The 19,616-nt window shown below is 38.1% G+C and overlaps 1 protein-coding gene across 1 annotated transcript; it reads right to left on the minus strand.

Annotated features, from left to right (window-relative positions):
• Positions 1–33: 33 nt before the first annotated feature.
• On the minus strand, positions 34–11,604 carry R3HCC1L (Coiled-coil domain-containing protein r3hcc1l). The gene is made up of 7 exons (XM_051214702.1): positions 11,350–11,604; positions 11,232–11,314; positions 11,047–11,172; positions 9,734–9,865; positions 4,357–4,848; positions 2,744–2,960; positions 34–1,289 (listed from the first exon to the last, which is right to left on the minus strand). The coding sequence occupies exons 5-7, from the start codon at positions 4,822–4,824 to the stop codon at positions 1,237–1,239; spliced, it is 738 nt and encodes a 245-aa protein (XP_051067885.1). The 5' UTR covers positions 4,825–4,848; positions 9,734–9,865; positions 11,047–11,172; positions 11,232–11,314; positions 11,350–11,604; the 3' UTR covers positions 34–1,236.
• Between the last annotated feature and the right edge of the window lie 8,012 nt (positions 11,605–19,616).

The raw sequence follows: 19,616 nt of genomic DNA on the forward strand, positions 1-19,616 counted from the left end.
TGGCATCAGTCCTTGAAGTCATTAACTTCTGGTCTGAGCCATGTTGGTAGATGCAACCTAATTGGTTGGAGTCTGTGTGACTATTGCAACCAATGGTTGGAGACTCTGGGTGATATGGCTCAGAATCAATCACAATGGCGTATGCGTATACACTCTTTGTCTTCCCTTAAACCGTGAGATTAGAATTACTTTATATTTTTATTTGTACGAACTAATTTTTTCTCCCTGTATCACATCTCTATATGAAATGTTTTTTAACTACCACTGGAGTAACTAATTCTATGAATTTGGTGTTCATCTTGTTGTGCTAATGAGGTATGGCAACTTGGATCGATGCACATATGTGCCTGGTCTTACGTTGTATGTAAAATGTGATCGATAGACGAACTCACCAATAATAAAGGGAAACGCCCACCACCACATTAACTCCCTTTGACCTTGTACTACTGTATCTCTTTATCAACCAATCACAGTTTGATGTTCATTGTAAAACAATATTTGCTTGTTGACTCATTTTTCCTATTCTCTGGCTACTGTTCGAAACAGATAAAGTTTATCTAGCCAAATAGTTTGCTTGTTCTGACTTTGGCCAAACCAAGACTCTGTATTCGACGGTCTAGAGAATAGCTCAGAATTAAACCTGTAGGAAATTGTTCCCTACATTGTAGATGGCATGACTGACTGTTTATCCCTAGCTCTCTTCCAACCAGCAGAAATATTCAAAGCAAAAATGACAACGCCCTGTCGTATTTTTTATGTTTCTAAGATCAATATACACCGAAAAAAATACAATCCGAAGCCTAGTGAAATAAAAAAGCATACTTAACACCAGAAAATAACAAATTACAAGAAACGCATATATAGAACAAGAAAGAAACATATTAAAAATACAATTAGATGATTTGCAAAAGTAATAAGAAGCATGTCAAATAGATACACATGATGAAGAAAGTTCCATGATTTATTAATGATATATTCAATTTACACTACACAAGCGAAAAGGCATAAAGTGTTCGCATGTAAACAGATAGAAAGAGTAGAAAGATGAAAAATTAACAAGTCAGTGTTGGAAAAAATATAATTTAGATATTACTCATGATACTAACTGATGATTATGATATGAATTTTTGGTCAAATGCAAAGATATTTTTTCTCACTATAAATAAAAAGGATTCCAAAGGCAAAAAATCACTCTTTTCACAGGAATAATTCTAAAACATAATTGTAATTGTCACATTATTCGTCTTCCCATAGAGATTTCTGTGCCTGACGAATAGCTTCCGCACGAGCTGAAATATAAGAAGAAAAAAGTAGTTATCAAATAAAATATACCTTAGAAAACATCATTACATATGATAAGAATATCTGCACGAACACTAGAATTAGTTAAACTGGTGTAATGTTCAGCTCTTGAAGAAATGAAACTATTGATTCATTTAACAAAGGACTGAAAATAAAATCAATAAATAATAACAGCAAATCACGTGCAAGAAATAACGCTAATTATTTGTTAGATTATTGAAATTTGAAAGTTTCATTCACTACTTAATAAAACTACATGGAGAGTATTTTACATACTTATCTAACAAGTGAATGATTGAGATTTATTAATCAAATGCTGTCTTTCTTCATATGACTCCTAACTGGGATTTCCAAGTGGGATTAGATCAGAATGACTAACCAGCGATAAAATGTTGGTAATTAACATTCTCTATTTCGTAATATACACGAAATAGTTAATAATATAAAAACAAATGTTATATTCAACTTTTCAAATCGAACAACTAATGTATGGGATTATACCAAAGAGATATATATGGATATTGACCTTATAATTTTCTGTTATTCGGTGTTAAATAATTATTAACTTCTAACAACAAATAAAACCCTTGAACCTAGATTTCACCAATTTCTGGACTGATTATCAAGGGTAATCTACAAACCGTGAAGAAATTGTTGACTAGTTTTAAGTAACATTTTGCAATCTTCCTGTTGAAGATATCATAGCCTTACATATGTAATAAAACTATTAAACCATCATAAAACTCAATTTAAACACATGAATACACCATTAAGTATACACTGATGGAAAATAAAAAGTAGATTTTCGAAATCCTATTTCCAAACCAACCGAAATAAAAATAAACAGTGACTAAAAAGACCGACTCACTTTTTAATGTATATCATAAACCAATCACTAACACAGGTTTATAACTACATGTATTTAAAAGTGCCCAACTAAAGCTAATTATATCCTACTGAAAGTATACATGTACATAATAAAAAAGGATGACGGAAAATGGGCATTCGATATCTCCCTTAAATACAAAAACTTAAAAATTAAAGGCAAATAAGAATAATTTAAAAATCTATAAAATCATTCCATACAGTTTTAATTGGAAGCATAGAATTTAGGCAGTACATTTTCCCTTGCGGGCTTATTATTAATAAGGGGTAATTGATGTTGGCAAGTTGGTTCCTTCCTATGTTAACATAATTGACTTCGACATAAAAACTTTAGTACATTTACTTGAATAATTAACAAATCTTAATCGAGTTCTAAACGGAAACAAAAATAAGCATTCCAATCCATAATTGACTAAGACCGTTTAACACAGAAATATAAGATTACTTGTAAAGTGTAACACCAAATTTAAAACATCATTGGATAATGTTCTGAAAACTAGTAGTGTCATGAAAAGTAAACAAAAGAAACAATATGGAAAACACTTATATAATTTACCACGTGCTTCTCGTAAAAGAGCTTTATCTTGTTCCTCTTTCATAGTTTCCTCGGGAGATTTGATTTTAGTAGGAACAATACCCAAATGATTGGAAATTAATCTTCGAGCTGTTGAGCTAGTCGTAACTGGTCGTTTTTTATAGGGCATAGTCCAGTCACCAGGTGAACGAGCAATCTTCAACTTGCTAGCCAAAGAAGCGTCATTAATTTTACGAGCCTAAAGATGAAATTAATTTGTTAAAATATTTGTAAAATTCATATTACTTAATATTTTGAATTAAGATTGAGTTCCATATTTCGAAATTATGAACAACCGAGAGTCTTCTAATAGGAACCGGGATCAATACCGGACGAATAATACACAACACATTAACGATTACCCTCAGAGAGACTGTAATGGATAAACGAAATCTTGTACAAAAGTTTTTCTTGGTAGATACTAGAGAATAATTTACGTCCCAGTTTACGTAAATTTCAAATCAAATATTTAACTATTATTAATTACAAGATTTATCAGATTGAGCAATCGCTGAATACAATAATGTACACTGAAAATTCAGTAATACCTAAAAGCCCCCTACACTAAAAATGAAGATGTATTAAAAATAAAATAAATTTGTGCTAAATAGATCGATACTGATTGAAACACGTTGAAAGTTAGTGAACCGAGTTTACTTCAATCCATAAGTGAATCTTAAGAACGATTTCTTAATTGTATTATCTGAGATAAGCAATCCATGACAAAAACCTAGTACATGATATTGTAATTAGTTGTTGAATTGCACCAACTTTATTTACCCATAATTAGTATTAAAAATTCCAAAATATGATTCTGTTATCGGTTAGCAAAATATGTGCAGTCTAACTAACATAAAACTTATTTTCAAGATTTCTTTGTAGCTTTTATTATAATACCTAAACCACATTTTTTACTTTTTACTTACGCCTGTTACTCCTAATAGAGCATAGGCCGCTGACCAGCATTCTCCAACCCACTCTGTCCTGGTCCTTCTTTTCTAGTTCCATCCAATTCTTGTTCATTTTTCTCATGTCTATTTCCATTTCTCGGCGTTGTGTGTTCTTTGGTCTTCCTCTTTTCCTTTGACCTTCAGGATTCCATGTGGGGGCTTGTCTTGTGACGCAGTTAGGTGCTTTCCTCAATGTGTGTCCTATCCACTTCCAGTGATTCTTCCTGATTTCTTCCTCCGCTGGGATCTGGTTTGTTCTCTCTCACAGTACGTTGTTGCTAATAGTGTCCGGCCAACGGATCCGAAGTATTTTGTGTAGACAACTGTTAATAAACACCTGTATCTTCTGGATGATGGCTTTCGTAGTTCTCCAGGTTTCCGCCCCATACAGTAGAACTGTCTTGCCCAAATATGTAAACCTTTTTACATCTTCCAAATCTTCTCCGTCAAGTGTGACTCGGTTGTTGCATGTCGTGTTGTATCGGAGAATTTTGCTTTTCCCTTTGTGTATGTTGAGACCTACTGCTGCTGAGGCTGCTTAAACCACATTATGAAGAGATAAACTCAAATAAACGTTCATCAAGAAACACTTAAAATATCGGTAGCTTTAAATACAAAAAAGGTAGTTAGTAAAGAAGGGTATACCTTCATGAAAAGTCCTGATATTTGAGCCAATGCACGATTCGCTTCATCATTTGAAGAAAATACAGCTAAACAATGAGTATCATCGACCCATTTAAGGTAAAATCCACTATCTTCAAATCCTGTGAGTTCCGCTTCCAAGTGAAAATTTTGAAAGTCTTTTGAAAAGTTATATAACTCTAAAATATGTTGGAAATCTTTCAACCTTATGACTGGTTCACTGTTGCTATCATTATGTGACAGCTTTTTATTAAAAAGTTTTTTTTTGAGTGCACATTCGTCATCATCAATACAGTTGTCAGAAAGTGTAAGTGATTTTAATTGTTGTTCTACATCAGTTTGTTCATTCACAGAAGCATATGATATTGGAGATTCTAAAAAGGATAACTCTTTTTTGACTTCGCTCGCATTTTTGTTTGCTCTTAAAGCTGGTGGAACGTACAATGCTTTGGGTGGTTTCTTTGATGACATATGTAACTAACCAAATAATGAGATCTGTGAAGATAATACACAGAAAAAATAAACGCAAAACTGTTAAATTTAGCTAGCATAATTTAGATTTGGATACAATATAAATGATTACCAATCAAATGTACTTAAAGCTTTTGGAAACTTAGTTTGCAACTAAGAATGGCGTTTTAAAAGAACGATATACGGAAGGTAACAAAATAAATACTGAACAAACTGTATTTAACTTATACTTGATTTGAATAAGTAATTTATAACAAACAATCAATTTGAAGGGACAATTATCGATTAAACTAGGTAGTGATCCAGTCATATTGTAAACTGAAGGAGTTTCAAAGTGTGAACCACCAAACTTCAACTCAGTACGCTAAAAGTATTGCCTTTTCCACAAAACCTGAAGGTTTTAAGCTGGATCCCATATGCGATCACAAGTGAGTACTGATGATAAGTTATAAACCTGAAATAAAATTCCTGGATTTGGCAAAGTAGACCAGTACATATTTGAAGCGGACCATACGATCTCTATAACTGACTACTGTTTTGTGGTTTTCAGCTCAAAACGAAAAACATCTTTAACTTGGACGAATATTCACAAAGCATTTAGATAAATGTAAATCAGTAATGTAGAAATAAATGTGTGGAATAACATATCGCAAATAGAACGGAATATTCACCCGACCGTAGCTGCTACCTTGACGCGGTGGTCGCGCTTGTCTATCGTGATGACCCAAGCGAGCTATACTGGCTGGAACATATGTTCCTGTAGGTTCTACCATGCCAGGCAGGTCGATTGGAGAACGGTAAGACTAAAAGCAGCAACTCAAGGTCTGAGGGCGAAGTCGTACTGCTGATTGTGGAGGGGTGTGACGGCAGTAAGGAGTTCTCCTCGGACAACCAGCATCTGCAGCGATGCTGCAAATGAAGGAAGGGGTTAGAAAAGGCTGACCTTAAAAACGTCACACCACCTTACCTCACGGATTTCCGTCTCCGGTGGTAAGGCCCTTTGAAGAACGGAGCTAACACGTTAAAAACTTCCCACAAAATGACCGGCATCAAGCAGTTATACCTTGGGCTCTGGGGTCGCGCTCCCAGGTCGTCAAGACCAACACTAATCCGATTTCTCTTTCAGGTTCCTCAAGAAATACCCCTCTACGGTGTGGGCAGCCGGGAAGTGATGTCGGCCCACATACCTGTAACAGCACACGAGACCAAGTTGGTCACATTCAGAACTAGCTCTCTTAGACTGGATCCCAGTAGACAGTCGTTTGTGCGCTGTCCGACTAAACGGAACAATAAGGACTCAGAAAGATAGGGACACTCGTCGTTGCCTCTTCGTCGTCTATGCCTATTCTCCCACTGACTGCAGCTCAGATGATGTAACAGATGAGATTTGCAGACAGTTTTCCGACCTCCGGAAATCTAGGCGTTCTGATGTAGTAATAGTGGCTGGTAACTTTAATGCTAAGGTAAAGACTCCTGGGTGGATCTTATAGTGTCGTGGCTCAAAGAACAGATAATGGCGACCGTCCATTGCAGCTATGTTCAGATAACCGCCTCTTTCTTGCAAATACTAACTTTGAGCATAAGCAAAAACATCTTTTAACATGGCGACCCCCTAATTCATCCCAACGTCAGACCCAAATAGATCACATCGCTATCAGCCACCGATGGAGGGGCTCGATAGAAGACTGTCGCTCATTCTGGAGCACATGCGTAGATTCACATCATGCTCTAGTGCGAGCGCGTATTTGCTTGCGTCTTACTGAACGTAGGAAAGACGCTGCAAGGAAACCTCTTAGGGTCCTACTTAATGATAGTCAAGCTAAGAGCATATTTCAGGAACAACTAGGAAAACAGTTAGGCAGCCTGTATGTGATGCCCACCTCGAGGCAGCATGGAACGACATCAGAAAAGCTGTGGAAACAGCAGTGATATCTGCTAGTAAGGTGAACCACAAGGTGAGGGAGAAACACTGGATCTCAGCAGCATCTATCTCACTGATAGATGCTCGGAAACTCATTCCACCTGACTCTGAACATAACGAAGAGCGGAGTCTGCTTAAGCACAAGCTGACAAGAAGTCTAAGCAATGACCGTGAACAGTGGTGGGTAGCGAAAGCAAGAGAGATGGAAAAGGCAGCGGCAATAGGTAATAGCAGACAATTGTTCAGACTTGTTAAGGAAACCGGTATTAGGAAACCGACTGTTAGCGAAACAATCTCAGAGAAAGATGGACATATTATACATTCTCAATCCAGGAGATTGGATCGATGGGCAGAACACTTTAGGGATCAGTTCAACTGGCCTACAGCCACACTTCGGTTTTCCACGATCTCCAGTCAACCTGAATGGCAAGTTAATGTAGGTCCTCCATCTCTTTACGAAGTTGAAAAAGCTATAGGAAATCTGAAGCGAGGGAGAGCTGCAGGCCCTGACGGGTTTACTCCTGAGATTTTTAAGGATGATGGTTCAGTATTAGCAGTGAGATTAACTGAAGTCTTAGGTAGAATTTGGGAACTGGACGTAATCCCATTTGACTGGCCTCAATCACTGATTGTGCCAATCTATAAGAAAGGACAAAAGTCCTTTCGTGACAATCACAGAGGAATCAATTTGACTAACATAGTGTCTAGAATATTAGTTTCAATAATACTTCGACGCCTAACTAAAGCTCGTGAAGAGCAGACTAGAGAAAAACAGGCTGGTTTTCGACCGGGAAGTGGTTGTTTAGACCAGATAGTCACACTACGTCAGGTCCTAGAACATAGACACACATTCAGACGCCCCACAGTCGTAGTATTTCTCGACCTTAAGGCAGCATTCGACTCTGTTGATCGTAAGGTTCTATGGCAGTGTTTGTCACTGTGAAAGGAGTACCAAAGAAGTACATTAACCTTATAAAGGCTGTCTACTCGAACACAACTACTAGAGTGAGAGCTTATGGCGAACTGTCATCAGAATTGATTATCTCAAGTGGTGTTCGTCAGGGCTGTCCACTCACTCCATTCTTGTTTAACTTTGTTGTTTACGTGCTTTTGGAGATAACACTTTCCTCATCTAAATTTACAGGGGTTGAACTACCGGAAGATTCACTTTTTGACATAGAATATGCCGATGACATAGTTCTATTTAATGAAGACGCTGACAAAATGCAGAGTCTTCTGACCGCTCTAAGCAACAATGCAAGCATGTTCGGCATGCGATTCTCCCCACCGAAATGCAAAATGTTACTTCAGGATTGAGTTGCATCGACACCCGAATTAATTATAGGGAGTGAAGTAGTTGAGCGTGTCGACCGCTTTACTCATCTTGGAAGTCTCATCAGCCCTTGAGGTCTGGTGTGTGACGAAATCTCAGCACGGATACAGAAGGCTCAACTAGTTCTTGCCAACTTGCGTCATTTATGACGTAGGCGAGATATTCGTCTATCAATCAAAGGACGTGTTCACTGCGCAGCAGTTCGTTCCGTCCTACTTTATGGCAGTGAAACATGGCCGGTAAGAGTAGAGGATATACGTAGGTTACTAGTATTTGATCATAGTGTGTCTTCGAAATATTGCTCGTATATCCTGGGACCATCGAGTAAGTAAGTAATGCAGTTGTTAGGAAACGGGTACTAGGTAAGGATGGCAAATCAATTGATGAAGTAGTGAAACTTCATCAGTTGGGATGGCTGGGACACGTGTTACGTATGCCCAACCACCGACTACCCCGACGAGCGATGTTTTATGGTGTAGGAGTGGGTTGGGAGAAAGCTAGGAGCGACCAGACCAAAACATGGCACAAATCCACGAAGTCACTGACAAGTGAACTGAGCCATGTTGGTACGTATAGACTACCTAATTGGGGACCGCGAGATGATAGCAACCGATGGTTAGATACCCTGAATGACATGGCTCAAAATCGTTTGCAATGGCGCAGGTGCATCCACTCTTTGTGTTCTCCCAAATTCTAATCTTCTGAGTTTGTCATGTCCCTTCCTTCTTCTTTCCAAATTTATTTCACTATTATACTCCTTGAGTAACATCTTCAAATCCTAATCTTTCCGATTACTGCTTATACTCTTACCACCTCTACCACTACGGGATTTGGATCAACAACTGCATCTCTGTACCAATGTGGTGTGGCAACTCGAAGTAATGTACGTACGTACGAAGTTCTACGTTGTTACTGACTGACTGATATGTTGACAACGCCATTATCTGAAACGTTAAAGAGTTTTACTACTCAACATTAAAATATCCCAAGGAAAGTAGGAGAAGAGTCATGACTAAGTGCAAGAATATTCAGAAGATAAAAATGCATACTATTTCACAGTGAAAGATGTAATACCGGTTGAATTAAACAAAACAAAATTAATCAAAACCATGAACTGATTCAAAATGCTAATATAGAGTGGTGGTTTAATGGTTAAAGTACTTTACTTAGAACTGATTAGCTCCAGGTTTGAACACCACTTCAACTACCACATTTTGGGTAACCCAGGTAGTACAATAAACGTACAGTCTCTGAGAATTAAGTACCCAAACCTGTACTTCATAAAACAATGACATAAATATAATAAGTTGCTACATTTCAAAATGGTGCAATTAAAAGAAATCAAGAGTAATCACAAAAGAAACCAGAAAGTGCGGTAACTTGAACATATACCCATCCCTCCTACGTTCTAAGTTATTGTTACTCTTTTACTGGGGTTTCTTTACTTTACTCCTACCTGAAAATTCCATAAAATCAGACAGTAAATCGTTTCATATTTGTCCTTAATCGAACCCAACATTACATACTTTCAGTAACAGTAGGGAAAGATACGCCTTACGTTTTCGTCCAAAAGAATGTCAATAAAAGATACGTTTTCGTTTTTAATTTTTCTATAATTACAAGAAGAGAAAGAAACAAAAAACCATTACTATTACATTTTCCCGACTTTCAACTTGTTAATTTCTTCATACAATTCTTCGCATTGGTAAATTTGAACCAAGCAAGAACAACGAGAGTAGCAAAGGTGAGTTCATTTACTTCGTGGATTCTCGTCAGCAGCTTGCAACCTACGGAGGACAGTAAAAATTATTAGTAACTAACGTACATTATTCTGTATTAGTGAAGGCTAGTACAACAACGACAACAAGCATGGAGATATTATAAAGTGGTAAAAAGTTAATCGTTATTAAGTAACTTTGACAACGATATTAATTCTCTAACATGCCTCTGCGTTTTAAAATCTTTCTTTTAGGATTCTTACATCTAATGACACGCAAACATTCATCCACTTTACCATATTAAAATACTTCCATGCTTGTCGTTATTACCAGCCTAATGGTAGAACAAAAGTAAGTACCAAAAACACACATCCGATTAGCACATATTTAATTGAATGACGGTAGGTACGGCAAGATGGCAAATATCCATTACGGTTTTCATATTATTGTTGGCATTTCATCGACCACAGTTTTAGTCCTTAGTTTACACTAAATGGGTGAGTTCAAATTAGTTCTGCACCTTTAATTCAGAACATAGTAGCTGAAAAAAATGCTTGGCAAGATTATAATTCATGGACGAACCAATGAGATTTAAGATAACAGGTATTGGATTTTGGAGTGAAATTTACTCACCCATTTGACCAAATAGCGTCTGGGAATTTTAGCTGTCAGCTCGTGATGAAAAACCGTAAGTCTAATTCCTAACCCTAACCATCAACTGTGAATCAAAATTCTTATTCTTCAAACTGCTTTACAACCCTCACTTAGCCTTAGTAAGTAGGTAGATACTCTCAAAGTCACTTTGGCGTCGCTCAAAGTGCGTTCATAAATTATGGTTTCATCAAATGCTCTTTATGAGTACGCAGTCAGTAACCACTAAAAACCATCCCTCGCCTTTCTAAGCAATTAAAGAAATTAATAGTGGAAAAACCTAAAAGAACTCAAAGAATTCTAATGAAAACACAGAGAAATAACGTGTTTTTTTTCCAGGACAGTGTAGATTGTGGAGGCCTCACAAGATCGTAAAGTTTGGGGCTAGCTTGTGAAATGAAACTACTTAGGATTACAATTGATATGATCTAGACTACATGATTGCTGGATAAATATAATATCAATTTTAGGACTTATTATAGCATTTATAATGAGGTCGGCAATGACGAGTACATGAACCAACATCGGTAAATGGTAGGAAGACGCTTAACATGTATTTACATCCAAAATACCAGAAAATCATGGATTCTACAACTTACGCTTAAATATACGATGGAAGCTTCCATCGTAAGTTGTTACTAGTAACAGACGATGCAAACGAGAATTCACAAGCAATGAAAATGTATGCGCAAAAACTCTGGAAAATGGTGATAGCCTGACTTCTCCTTATATATATATATATATATATATATATATATATATATATAAGTCTATGAGATATTACCGTAGCAATAGACTAGCCAGCGAAATGGCCTTCCTAATAAATGTGAACGACATTTACGAAAAGCGTCTGGCTCGCAACATTTTCTGCAAATATGAAGTTACCGGTAAGAGAGTATTACCAATTTCCCAACTTTTGGGAACATTTTACCCGTTTTGGGGGGTATTCCCCAATATTTCCTCAGAATCCCCAAGCAACCAATATAGGGGAAATAAAGGCGAAATAAGGGGAAATGAAGCGGACGAAAGCGTAAATAAAGGGGAAATGTCGCCTTTTCGCCTTTACGTCGGTTATTTTGGGGAAATGTCGATTTTTCCCGCTCACATCATGTATTTGGGGGATATTCGTCAACAACCATACGTTACGTACCGTGTTTGAATATGCCGCATCCCGTACTGATGTTTTCATAAACGTCGATACAATAAGGCACTGCTTAATAAAAAAATCTATTGTCATAAACACTAGTAACAAAATGAGGACACAGGGATTTGTCTGATACACACATACACTGACTTCGTCTTTTGTGAATCCAAATTGTTCTGTTATACTTGGTAGGCATCACAAATAGCTAACGTGATGCATGTGAGTGGCGTGCTCTCCGTTTTTAATGTTCATTATAACTTATTACCCTGTTCAATTGAAGTCACAGAGAGCTCGTAGACGTAGGGCCACTATTAACTTGTCAAGCGTCCCTGGCTGTCATAGATCGACTTATAATAGACGGTGGAATAAATTACGTATAGCACTCATGAAAAAACATAACTTGCTTTCGTTTAGTCAGTTTGGAAATGAAAGCACAATCAAAGGTAACTGACTCTAACAGTGGTTTATGTTAAGTTGATGGCAGTCGAGACAGAAACTAACTGTAATGAGAGTCCTTCAACTGTCACGCCATCCACTAGCTACAGCAATCAAAGGCTTCTAGATAATAATGGTATGTATATGAAATGAATATGTTAATATATTTCTTATGGGATGTAATGGCGTTAATTTGTGCTCTCGGAATTTAGTAAATCGTAAGGAGCATATCAACGATCTACTGATGAATTTACTTACAACAACCTCTCTGAGCGCCAGAGATGCTGATCGGATTCTGAATGGTTTCCGAGTTCTTGTACCGGACTTACCGAGGAGCATCAGAAGTGTCCTGAGGACACAATTAGATACATCACCTTCAACATTAGAATCTAAGCATGCAGGCTGTGCTTCAGCGGCCCAGTAAGTCTTCTGTACGACCAAGTGAACTTTTTCAGATTTAATAGGTTGTATACAATGATGCAGAACATGTTTTCAGCTATTACTGACTTGAGTACAAATGTAGAGCTGCTACTAGCGAAGTTCAGTGAACGCGAACATCCGCATCAATTCGATTGTGGACTATCAAGTCAGCAGTTCCCTTTGTCATCTGAAGTGGAACTGCAGACGCTGGACACTGGTTTGCAGCAGAAAGAAACCAGGGATAGATTTGTAAGTCAACAACATTAACTTTTATAGATTATTCGTATTACAGATGGCCACGGTGACGAGGTTAATAGATAATGATCCGAAAACCTCGATGTGATATGTTTTGTCGTACCTGATGACACCTGAGGTTGCCAGCAATTTCACGTTACTTGGCACTTCAAAACGAGCAATTCAGAAATGCCGGTTTTATGGCTGCATGCGAAGTAACATATATCTATTATTTAAATTTCAGGTGCCTTAAAAAATCGCTTCCTGTCATCCTCTATAAACGAAAAAGACCTTGCTAAGCTGTACGATACAGCGACACAAGGTTTTTTTCACGACGTCCGAGACAAATTGATAAAGCGTAATAGGAGGAAACAAGAACAGGTACGTCCAAATTTAAAGTGATAACTTCCCTACTGCTATATAGTTACAGTCAACAGTGTTAACTAGCATAACCGTAAGTGAAGCTTCAAGTATCTGGCTAAGCCAAAGCATGTCGTTCAGATATCGTTGTAACTTCTCTTGTTCTCTGCACTTCAGAATTCACAGGAAGACTATTTTGATTCTCAATAGCTAATCATGCGTGGCTAAAGGAAGTAATCCGCGAAATACTTTTTATGTTCTACTTACTTTTCAACAAACATTATTTTGTAAATGAGCTTACCTGTTTCTTCTTTTGCAGATCTTTTCAAATAACAATGAATTGGCAATTACTATGAAAATGCAGAACGACTGGTGCCCAAGCTTCTGCTTTTCGTTTTCGATAAATTTATTTAAACATAAACCTTTTTTTCATGGATTGTGGTTTTAATGTGGTTTGTTGTGAGATGAAGGCTATGGTTATGCTAATGGTGTTTTAAAAGTTGTAGCGAAAGTAGACATTTCAGTGGATATTTAGGCGAAAAGTAGACAATCCAGTGGATAGTTAGGCTAAAAGTAGACAATTTCGCCTACAGAGAGACAAAAGGGGGGAATCCGCATTATTTCCCCCGGACAGGCGAAAAAGCAGACATTTTTTCCCGTTTCCCCTTTATTTTCCAACTCATTTTCCCCTTTATTGGTTGCTTGGGATTGTCAGCTAGGTTTTCATTTAAGTGTATTTAGGTTAGATCTTCGATACTCAAGTTGTATACGTTTTCTGGATTGACAAGTAATGAACATCTGATATCAAAGAAAACTGAGCTGAAGACCATAATGGATAGTTTAGAGACACAGTAAGCCTTAAAAAATCAACCTTCATTTGTTGCGTAAGGATAAAGTGAGGCGCGACCGGGTTTTTCTATTATTACAGTGTTCAAAACTCGCTGCTGAAGCTCCATGGACTGGTTTTACGATGAAAGTTTCGTCTCTGTCGGTATATATAATTATATATATGATAAACTGAAGAAAGGTGGCTTTTTTTCTCCCTTCCTTCAAATAGAAGTCAGGAAACGTCTAGAAAACCTAATCGTTGGATTAGGATTGTTTCTACAGGGAAAAGCAAAAAGCTGGCCAATTTAGTAATCAACAACCATTCAGGACCTCAAAATCTATGTAACGCGACTGTAATCTCTACTATAGTGAAGTCTGACTAGTGTATATAAACTAAGAATAAAAAACAACATAATGTCGTAAAGGAAAATCCATTCTCCAAATGAGTAGTTGTGAAACCGAAAGTTGATCATAATGACAGGTTATTCGACCTTCATAGAGTCATGAAGTGTGAAACCATAGGACCCAAAACCCGCTTTGAGCATGAAATTGGGTTGATTAAAGATCCATTTAACCAGATAATACCTCAAGGTATCTACGGGGTCACCTTATTGAAGCTCTACAGACCAAGTAGCCAAATAGGCCGCAGCGGTGAATAAATCTCCAGAAGAAATATCTTGGTAAGTCTTCGATATTGGATACCTACCGTATTAGATTTGATGGACTCACCTAGCTGAAGGCGCTCGGTCATGCATCCATAATCGATGACGAGTGGAAACACCGTGTTAACATCCCCTGAAAACGCTAGCCAACTTAGATCAGTGGATCGGTAACAGCAAAGATCGGTTGGTTGAGATTTGACCTCAAACAACCAATCATATGCCAAAACAGTAAAGTTCAAGTATTCATTCACTTCCTTATTTTGCATAGGCGTTATATTTCCTACTATCTTATATTGAATGTTGAGAGGCTATGTTTGTCTGAACAAATAATCCCACGCTCCACTGTGACTGTGCGAAGATCTAAATAAAGACCTATTCACTACTTGTCTGGTTTCTTCTAACGGATGTACACAAGTGGGTTGGAGAGTGTTCAGCATGCCAACAATCAAAGATTATTCGTCACACGAATTCACCCATAGGTGTTTTCTCGCAACCAGATGCACATTTTGCCCATGTGCATATCAACTTGGTAGGTGCTTTACCACGTTCGAGCGATTTTAATTATCTTTTTACATGCACAGATCGATTTGCCAGATTCCCTATAGCCATCCCGATAGCGGACATCACAGCGGAAACAGTAGCCAAGGTTTTCATGCAGAACTGGGTGACCATTTTTGGCACTCCTATAACAATGACGGCGGATAGAGGAGCGCAATTTGAACCTGAACTATTCAATAACTTGGCTAAACTTCTAGGCTCCAATAGGATACGCTGCACTACATATCATCCTCAGGCTAATGGGATGGTCGAACGTTTTCACCGTCAGATGAAAACCGCCCTTATATCTCACTCAAACCCCAGTCAGTGGACAGAATTCCTACCGTTAGTTATGTTGAGAATACGAACACCTGTCAAAACTGACGAACAGTGTCCAGCTGCAGAACTGGTTTTCGGAACAACTCTGAGACTACCAGGTGAATTTATTAACCCTAATATTAACAGTCAAAGACTTAATTTAGAAAATTATGTAGACCAACTGCGGGGCCATATGTCTAAACTTAAGTCAGTTAATACTCGTGAACAATCGCGTGCCATATATGTACCTAAAGACCTAAGCAATTGCACGCACGTCTGGATAAGATGTGACAAAATAAAAGCACCACTTAGCCCTCCATTTGAAGGTCCTTTCAAAGTCGTCTCAAGAAAATCTAAATATTTCGTGATAGAAAAACATGGAAACATCGACACAGTATGTATTGATAGGCTAAAACCGGCTTATCTAGATCATGAACCACCATACGTGTTGTTAGATAGTTTAACTGAAAAATCAATTACGGAATCGAAATGTAAAAATGATAAATCTTTGCAAATGACTAAAACGGTTCGCTGGGCACATCCGATTAGTCAGTCAAGGATGTTGACAGTTTCGGCTGCAGGATAAAATCTAACCACGTAGCTAATCAGACCCTGCATTTACTTAAAAAAATTTCCTCATTCCACCTCACCTACAACTCCCCAGACCTTTTACTTTTGATATATAAGTGTTATGTCAAATTTTTTTTAAATACTGGACACATAAGCTAAATATTCCGTAACGATAGCTGAGGATTTTAATCAAACTCATACAGCTAACACTGGTGGATACAACGAATTCAAGAAGCAACCCAGAATACCAATCCGTTCTGGAGGCCAAGCACTTACGTGGAACCGAACAATTATCAATTATATTTATATATTTCCATTTTGTATCTTATTATTTCATGCAGGCGGTGGAGCATTTTTTCAGGTTTGATTGGTTTTCACCATTACCTTTGAAGTGGATTCTTCTTTACTTTTTACTTGAGGGCGACTCAAGAGGCAGGTGAGTAAACACTTGATAGCCGGTCTAAGCATGGAAAAATCGTACCTCACCAACATGGTGTTGAGTAGTCCGCTCGCGGAACTTCCTCAGATATTCTTGTTCCATATTCTCACACTCTTTCTCTTGAGAGCATGTAGCAAACCGTCAGCGATAGTTGTAGAAGAAATCACATGCTACAAAACAGAATGACAAGCTAGCAAATGAAGGGACATCCATGGACTATCGTTGATTGCTGACGGAATTAGTCGTCATTGATCGGAAGTCAAAGAGTGAGCGAGTTTATAATTTTCCCTTGAGCCGATAAAACAAAACTAAGGTGTTTTTGATAGCTAGGTTAATCGAACCGACGTTCCTACGGAGGTCGATTCTAGGGGGAAGATAATGTAACAGCATAGATCGGTTGGTTGAGATTTGACCTCAAACAACCAATCATATGCCAAAACAGTAAAGTTCAAGTATTCATTCACTTCCTTATTTTGCATAGGCGTTATATTTCCTACTATCTTATATTGAATGTTGAGAGGCTATGTTTGTCTGAACAAATAATCCCACGCTCCACTGTGACTGTGCGAAGATCTAAATAAAGACCTATTCACTACTTGTCTGGTTTCTTCTAACGGATGTACACAAGTGGGTTGGAGAGTGTTCAGCATGCCAACAATCAAAGATTATTCGTCACACGAATTCACCCATAGGTGTTTTCTCGCAACCAGATGCACATTTTGCCCATGTGCATATCAACTTGGTAGGTGCTTTACCACGTTCGAGCGATTTTAATTATCTTTTTACATGCACAGATCGATTTGCCAGATTCCCTATAGCCATCCCGATAGCGGACATCACAGCGGAAACAGTAGCCAAGGTTTTCATGCAGAACTGGGTGACCATTTTTGGCACTCCTATAACAATGACGGCGGATAGAGGAGCGCAATTTGAACCTGAACTATTCAATAACTTGGCTAAACTTCTAGGCTCCAATAGGATACGCTGCACTACATATCATCCTCAGGCTAATGGGATGGTCGAACGTTTTCACCGTCAGATGAAAACCGCCCTTATATCTCACTCAAACCCCAGTCAGTGGACAGAATTCCTACCGTTAGTTATGTTGGGAATACGAACACCTGTCAAAACTGACGAACAGTGTCCAGCTGCAGAACTGGTTTTCGGAACAACTCTGAGACTACCAGGTGAATTTATTAACCCTAATATTAACAGTCAAAGACTTAATTTAGAAAATTATGTAGACCAACTGCGGGGCCATATGTCTAAACTTAAGTCAGTTAATACTCGTGAACAATCGCGTGCCATATATGTACCTAAAGACCTAAGCAATTGCACGCACGTCTGGATAAGATGTGACAAAATAAAAGCACCACTTAGCCCTCCATTTGAAGGTCCTTTCAAAGTCGTCTCAAGAAAATCTAAATATTTCGTGATAGAAAAACATGGAAACATCGACACAGTATGTATTGATAGGCTAAAACCGGCTTATCTAGATCATGAACCACCATACGTGTTGTTAGATAGTTTAACTGAAAAATCAATTACGGAATCGAAATGTAAAAATGATAAATCTTTGCAAATGACTAAAACGGTTCGCTGGGCACATCCGATTAGTCAGTCAAGGATGTTGACAGTTTCGGCTGCAGGATAAAATCTAACCACGTAGCTAATCAGACCCTGCATTTACTTAAAAAAATTTCCTCATTCCACCTCACCTACAACTCCCCAGACCTTTTACTTTTGATATATAAGTGTTATGTCAAATTTTTTTTAAATACTGGACACATAAGCTAAATATTCCGTAACGATAGCTGAGGATTTTAATCAAACTCATACAGCTAACACTGGTGGATACAACGAATTCAAGAAGCAACCCAGAATACCAATCCGTTCTGGAGGCCAAGCACTTACGTGGAACCGAACAATTATCAATTATATTTATATATTTCCATTTTGTATCTTATTATTTCATGCAGGCGGTGGAGCATTTTTTCAGGTTTGATTGGTTTTCACCATTACCTTTGAAGTGGATTCTTCTTTACTTTTTACTTGAGGGCGACTCAAGAGGCAGGTGAGTAAACACTTGATAGCCGGTCTAAGCATGGAAAAATCGTACCTCACCAACATGGTGTTGAGTAGTCCGCTCGCGGAACTTCCTCAGATATTCTTGTTCCATATTCTCACACTCTTTCTCTTGAGAGCATGTAGCAAACCGTCAGCGATAGTTGTAGAAGAAATCACATGCTACAAAACAGAATGACAAGCTAGCAAATGAAGGGACATCCATGGACTATCGTTGATTGCTGACGGAATTAGTCGTCATTGATCGGAAGTCAAAGAGTGAGCGAGTTTATAATTTTCCCTTGAGCCGATAAAACAAAACTAAGGTGTTTTTGATAGCTAGGTTAATCGAACCGACGTTCCTACGGAGGTCGATTCTAGGGGGAAGATAATGTAACAGCATAGATCGGTTGGTTGAGATTTGACCTCAAACAACCAATCATATGCCAAAACAGTAAAGTTCAAGTATTGATTCACTTCCTTATTTTGCATAGGCGTTATATTTCCTACTATCTTATATTGAATGTTGAGAGGCTATGTTTGTCTGAACAAATAATCCCACGCTCCACTGTGACTGTGCGAAGATCTAAATAAAGACCTATTCACTACTTGTCTGGTTTCTTCTAACGGATGTACACAAGTGGGTTGGAGAGTGTTCAGCATGCCAACAATCAAAGATTATTCGTCACACGAATTCACCCATAGGTGTTTTCTCGCAACCAGATGCACATTTTGCCCATGTGCATATCAACTTGGTAGGTGCTTTACCACGTTCGAGCGATTTTAATTATCTTTTTACATGCACAGATCGATTTGCCAGATTCCCTATAGCCATCCCGATAGCGGACATCACAGCGGAAACAGTAGCCAAGGTTTTCATGCAGAACTGGGTGACCATTTTTGGCACTCCTATAACAATGACGGCGGATAGAGGAGCGCAATTTGAACCTGAACTATTCAATAACTTGGCTAAACTTCTAGGCTCCAATAGGATACGCTGCACTACATATCATCCTCAGGCTAATGGGATGGTCGAACGTTTTCACCGTCAGATGAAAACCGCCCTTATATCTCACTCAAACCCCAGTCAGTGGACAGAATTCCTACCGTTAGTTATGTTGGGAATACGAACACCTGTCAAAACTGACGAACAGTGTC

This window comes from Schistosoma haematobium, chromosome 2 (assembly GCF_000699445.3).
Source record: "Schistosoma haematobium chromosome 2, whole genome shotgun sequence".
NCBI classification, from domain to species: Eukaryota; Metazoa; Platyhelminthes; class Trematoda; order Strigeidida; family Schistosomatidae; genus Schistosoma; species Schistosoma haematobium.